The sequence below is a fragment of the Pteronotus mesoamericanus genome, unplaced genomic scaffold (genome assembly GCF_021234165.1).
Source record: "Pteronotus mesoamericanus isolate MK-2021 breed Mesoamerican mustached bat unplaced genomic scaffold, CSHL_Meso_final contig_25, whole genome shotgun sequence".
NCBI classification, from domain to species: domain Eukaryota; kingdom Metazoa; phylum Chordata; class Mammalia; order Chiroptera; family Mormoopidae; genus Pteronotus; species Pteronotus mesoamericanus.
This window is the reverse complement of record NW_026555105.1, coordinates 3,344,240-3,350,148: the sequence shown is the minus strand read 5'-3', so window position 1 is coordinate 3,350,148 and position 5,909 is coordinate 3,344,240. Positions and strand designations below refer to the sequence as shown.

General features: G+C 47.2%; 1 protein-coding gene across 1 annotated transcript; it reads right to left on the bottom strand.

The window, feature by feature from the left end:
* Positions 1–240: 240 nt before the first annotated feature.
* Positions 241–5,402, bottom strand: CBLN4 (cerebellin 4 precursor). Its single transcript, XM_054573357.1, has 3 exons — positions 5,112–5,402; positions 2,076–2,192; positions 241–438 (listed from the first exon to the last, which is right to left on the bottom strand). The coding sequence occupies exons 1-3, from the start codon at positions 5,400–5,402 to the stop codon at positions 241–243; spliced, it is 606 nt and encodes a 201-aa protein (XP_054429332.1).
* Positions 5,403–5,909: the final 507 nt, after the last annotated feature.

Here is a 5,909-nt window from a genome sequence, read left to right as displayed (position 1 = left end):
AGTGACGCATAGATAGGCGTTGTCTGCCGTGAGTCCTGATCCGATACACAGAACGCACACACACACACATAATCCGGGAAGCCAGATTGGTTCAGACAGGCCTAGAATCCTGAAAGAGAATCCATACTGACCCATGAGAAACCAATAAAAGACATCAATCCAAGGATGAGAAAATGATCTTCCAATAACTCAGGGGTGGGCAGCCTCTCCCCTGCGTAAACACCACGGAGAAATCAAATTCTATAGGGGGAACACCAGGAAGCCAGAGAACGTGGAATACTGCCAGCCTCCGACCAGGTTACCTTTCTCCAGTTTTAGGTAAACCTTATCCTCCTTATCTAGGTAGAGTAAGACTCCATTAGTAGCAGCTTCACGAGTAACGTCTTTGTCCCCAGCAAAGGCAGATATGACTGGTTTTCCATTTAACATCAGGTTAACCTACAAGACAAAAAAAAAAAAAAAAATCACTGAGCTCTCTCTAAAATCAAAAAAATTGACTAAGGATAATCAATGATGTCTAAGATGACAGATCTCAAAAATATCTGATGTTTAGTAAATACATTCCCTTCCTTTCAAATCAGCCAACTGCAGTGGCTAGACGTAGCGTGTCTACTAAGCTGGGGAGGGAAGGTTGTTAAAAACAAAATTAATTTCTTCCATAGAAATTTCCTGATATGCCTACAAAAGATTACCATCCATGGAGAGCAAACTAGCCATGGGAAAGCTGGCTACCTGCCAGCGCATAAATTAAGCTTACTACTTTATTTACCTCTCATATTCCATAACAATCTTTCGGTAATGAAGCCAGCCTGTATCTTCCCAGCATGTTAGTAAAAAGAGACCCAGTGCCCTTTGCACTGATAAACCAGATATAACAAAATACTACCAACTTCCTTGCAGATCACTCTGCAGCTGTAACATACATAGTGCTGAAAATCGTTTGACATTATGAACTTGTGTGTGTGTTGTGATTTCTTTTTCTGTTTTTTCCCAGAAAGAAATGTATATTAAAAATAATAATCACCACTACCACTGAAGATTTTAATGATGGATAGTTAGCAAAGAATTGATAATTAGTAAACTCAAAATGATTAACAAATAATAAATCAAAATTATCCACTTTTCTTGATATTACAATACTGATTATATTGTGTTAAACATTACACAAACTTCTAATCAGTGGAGTTTGGGAAAAAGCTTTTCCATGGTAGTAAATTTGTTTACTAGATATTCATTCCTTTTATGGTAAAAAAAAATAATGAATAAATTAAATCTGAAGCTGATCAATTTGTCCATTCACTATAACATGTAACAGTGGTAGATGAGTGACTCTATCATTCACATGGACATAGTACACAATACAAATGCTGAGTGTAAGATAAAAAGTTGTCCTAGAATTCCACAGGCATGTATTGGTGTCATTGGGTGTTTGCATATTTAAACATTATAGGAACTAGCCCCAAGGTTGCCTTTGAGTGTAAGGTTAAGCCCATTACCTTAGAAAGCACAAAACAATATATGTGTTTAACTGTAGGATTGCAACTGGTAAGACCTCACTAGCATCAGAGTAACTGAGGATAAACTAAATGAGGGAACAGGGTTGTTAAAAAAATATATTGAATAATTGTTCCTTCGTAAGTGTATTCTTCCTGGTTAACTGTTTCTCCTAATTCTTAACATTGATAGCAAATTTGTTTTTATTTAATAAGCACTCTTAAAAATCTGCTAGTCTAGCAAGTTTTTTCCTTACAAGTTGAAATAATTTTGCACATGCACTAAGTGAGATCAAGATCTTATAAAGAGATCTGTTACTAAGCCATGTTTTTATAAATGGTTGCCTGTTATTAAGGTAATAAGTGCGATTGTTTATTTTTTCTATATGTTTCTCGTCACATGCTTTAATAGACGTTATAAAGAAGAAGACTGGAAGTTAAGTGTTTTAAAAATAAACTACCGTGGAGGGTTGTTTATTTTTACAGTGACAGCACATCTTTGGATAAATACATAAATGTATAACCAGCGACCGACAGCCACCGCTGTTTGGGGATAGAGAGGGAAGAGGTCAAGACACGTACCTGGATTGTCTGGCTCTGGTAGACTTTAATTACGTGAAAACTGAAACTGTAAATTCCTTTTCTTGGTGCTACAAAGACAGACTCCAGTGTGAAAAAATTACCCACATTTACTAGGATCTACAAATAAAAATAATAAATAACAGTAAATTATTCAAATATTCTCTTCTGTAAGTATCAGCGTCTTTCTTGCTTGTCCTGATCAACAACTAGCCTAAGGAATCCAGGAAAATAAAACCTTGAGTTCTAGTTTTTTCCTCTTCAGCAACTTGGAAAATGAATTGGCCTGTTGGAAGTTTCTTCCATCTTTTAAATGGTATGGGAAAGATAAAGTAACTTTTTTGTATTCAGGCCTCAACTTCCAGCAAGGCCCGATGGCTCCGGAAACATCTAGGTATCATGTGAGGGATCATAAATGTATTAAATGTATCAGCTTTATCAGATAAAAGGCACCTGCCGTGCGTTCTCGTCCCCACCCTCTGGGAGCCTTCCCAGTGTCCGGAGGTGGCGTTTCCCAGGCAGCCAATCGGCGCCCGTGGGCTCCCGCAGTCGTTCCTGGACACATCACACGGAGGCCTGGGCACTCCCCCCGCCGTGTGACCTAATCCCTGACACTGAACCGCTGGCGCACGAGTGACCTGGAACCTGGCCCTCCTTGGAGCCTCCACCAAGCCTCTCCTGACAGCCACAGCCATTTGTTTTCGTCCCTGTGCCACCCAGGCTTTCGTTCCCCCTCGGCAATGACTCAGCCTTTGCAGGCTGCCGAGGGGGAGAGCGTGAATAAGGGCAGCCTGTGACATAGGCGGCCTTCCCCTGTTCCTCCCGGTGTTACCCATCGCCCTCTGATCAACCAGCTGCTCTTTACGTCAAGTTTAAGGGTCAAAAATGAGAAGTGAAATCAGGTACTGTTTCCAGAGAAAGCAACAATGCATTCTGGTTTCCAAGATGTTCATTCCGGATCTACTGGCTATGAAATTAACTTTGAATTTCAGTAAGTGACCCCTTAAACCAAGTTTGCAAACATCACATAGGTAAGGCCCTTCCTATGAGAGAGAGAGACAGAGAGAGAGAGACTGTGTGTGTGTGTGTGTGTGTGTGTGTGTGTGTGTGTCGGGGAGGGGTGAGTTGTAAAATAACTAGGGTCTCTTCCATTTCTCTTCAAGAAATAAATCTATAAGTGGCATTCAAAAAAATCAGATGTTCTTTAAAGATACATTTCCCCTATATCAATGGCAACCTGCTACTATCTCTTTGAAGCGCTACATTCATACCAACAGTATATGCTATTACCTCTGAGCAATGCACTAGAATATAGTGACAGTCAGGTAGATATACCAGGCTCGAGCCCTGACTTAAAATACATGCATGTGTCTAATTGTACTCTGAGATTTCCCCTTCTTCCAAGCAAGCATCTGATCTGATGATCCAGGATCCTCCAACAACAGATCACCAGCCACGCAATAATCCCCAGCAAAAGCTTCACCAAGATTTTTCCCAAGCACCTTTACCATAACTTGAGATACTTAGTGGGGACTTCCTGAATCAGATACAAGTAGCACGATTTGTTATTAGTAACAATGGAAATGGCTAAGCAGTGTTGACCACACATAAGGCTGGATGCTGACTTGATGTTGTAATTAGAGCATCCAGGCACATCGAGATGTATAACGAACTGTGTCTTGTTGTCTCTAAGATGCACAGCTCCCGAACAGAAGAATAAGCTCTGCTCCCCTTCGAATTGATAGAAAGGTCATGGAAAACACACTGTATGAGATCAGCGCAATGTCCACAGTATTCCAACATGTAATCAGTGCACTGAAGTACACGCCTGGGGTGGTGCTAGACTTCATAGATCTCCGTCAACATAGGAAATACTGCACTCCCAAAGGGGCTGCTTAATTCTTCAAAAATTGTGGCCAGCTGATAGCAAGCTGCAGAGAGGCAGTCCCCGTCTCTGACCAGCTGGAGAGTACATCGCTTAGGGAACATTAAGTATGGAATACGGACATCACCTCATCCCTTCCCTGGCACATCCTGCAGTAGTTCCTCTTCACCTGTGCTCTCACGCATGTGGCTCTGTGTACAACTGTGGACTACGCATGTGGCTTCGGCATTAAAACGTCTGTGAATGCGCTTCACGGTTAAAAGTAAAACCCCAGAATAGGTTTTCACTTATGACTCCTTGCTAAAGCTAAGCTGATATCCTGGGGTTTCTCATTGCCTACACCTCTGAGCTCCAGCTCTCTGAAAAGAAGCCACAGATTTCATCAGTTCCGGTGCCATCCCCTACCCTCAACCCTAAGGTCTGTCTTCCCCGGTAACGTGTCATTCTGGGGAAGGACTGGAGCTGGGGAAGGGGAGCTGGCTGCTCCCCCTGCACTTCCCTCCGGGAGCCCAGCGCAGTTGCCCAGTTCCTTCCGCCGCCTCCTCCGCAACTTTTCAGCAAGCACCGGAGAAGGGTTTCCCCTGCAACGTGAGCGGGGATCCCAGCCGTGGAAGGTGAGCCAGATCCAACCCTGCTCTCCCTCTCTGGCCACCTGCAAGATCTCTGCAGAGACTGTGGATCTGGGGAGCTCTCTGAGGAGAAGCTTCTCCACTTGAGGGAAACAAATCGTTTATCCGGCATTCAGAGGGTACCACGGCAATGGCCTGGTCGGCACCTGCTGAAAGGGGCTTAGCCAGGGGCCAGGCTCTGGCCGAGAGACTGCGAAGTCCAGGCACCAGATCCTAGCCAGCTCCTACAGACCTGTTGCTGTTAAACTTGTCCTGAGCTCTTGCTGCCTGGCTCCGCGTTCCCCGCCGCTTCCCTAAGGCCCCTGCAGCCCTTTCCCGGAGGCCGGGAGGGAACAGGGGCGCGGTGGCAGTGGGAAAGACATTGGAAGTTTCAGTCTCAGGCATATTTGGGGAGGCGAGTGCCTAAATGTTCCCCCACATTCCAACCAGACAGCTCAGCCTGAGCAAGCAGCCCCGGTCTGAGGTGCCCGGTAATCACCTCCTCCGTTCCCCCACCCCCGTGCCCCGCATCCCTCGGAGTCTGACCTGATCGAAGTAAATGATGCGCGTCTTGTTGCTCATCTCGGACGGCTCGTGGTTGGTGCTCCGCACGGCCGAGAAGGCGACCTTGGAGTTGGCCGCCCGGACCGAGATCCCCAGAGGGGAGGAAGAGGAGCCCTTGGAGTCCGTGGCCGGGTTCGAGTCGCACACCACCAGGCATTTGCCCTCCAGCACGATGGGCTCCGTGTCGTTCTGCGCCCAGACGGGCAACGCGGGCAGCGCGAGGGCCAGCAGCACCGCCGGCACCATGGACAGCGCCCGGCGCCCGGAGCCCATGTTGAGCCGCGAGGGCAGCCGCAGCCGCCTGGCGCTTCTGCTCGCCTGCGTCGCCTCCTACCCCGGGACCGAGCTCGCGAAGGGGCCAGCGGCTAGGTCGACAGCGCTGCAGGAACCGTGGCAGTGGAGGCGCTCACACTTCCACCAATTCAGTGGTTTGAAGTCAAAGTCTCCCCTCGCGCGCTCTCGCTGGCTCGGCTACCTCTGTCCTTTAAGGAGCTCATGCAGAACCCCCTACTCCACCCTCCTCCACCCCGCAATCGGCCCTGCCTCGGGCTCCCTCACCCGCCCCCTTGTTCCCAGACATCTAAAAAGTCTCCAAACCCTCACATTCACGCCTCAAAGGGGATAAGGACGGTAAGCGCTCACCCCAAACCCAAGCACCCCCAGGTGAGCCTCGGATCGGGAAAAACGAAGGGGACTCAGAGAAGCCACGGAGGCGGCGGGTGCAGAGCAGGGCTGACGCCGGTCCTGCTCGCGTCCGGCTTGCGGCAGGGGCGGGTTACA

Excerpts from the sequence above, each read along its gene's own strand:
- CBLN4 (XM_054573357.1), bottom strand. The coding sequence starts at position 5,402 with ATGGGCTCCGGGCGCCGGGCGCTGTCCATGGTGCCGGCGGTGCTGCTG. Across the intron at positions 2,193-5,111 it reads GCATCATTTACTTCGATCAG|ATCCTAGTAAATGTGGGTAA; the intron begins GTCAGACTCCGA and ends TTTTATTTGTAG. Across the intron at positions 439-2,075 it reads ACCAGAGCCAGACAATCCAG|GTTAACCTGATGTTAAATGG; the intron begins GTACGTGTCTTG and ends TTTGTCTTGTAG.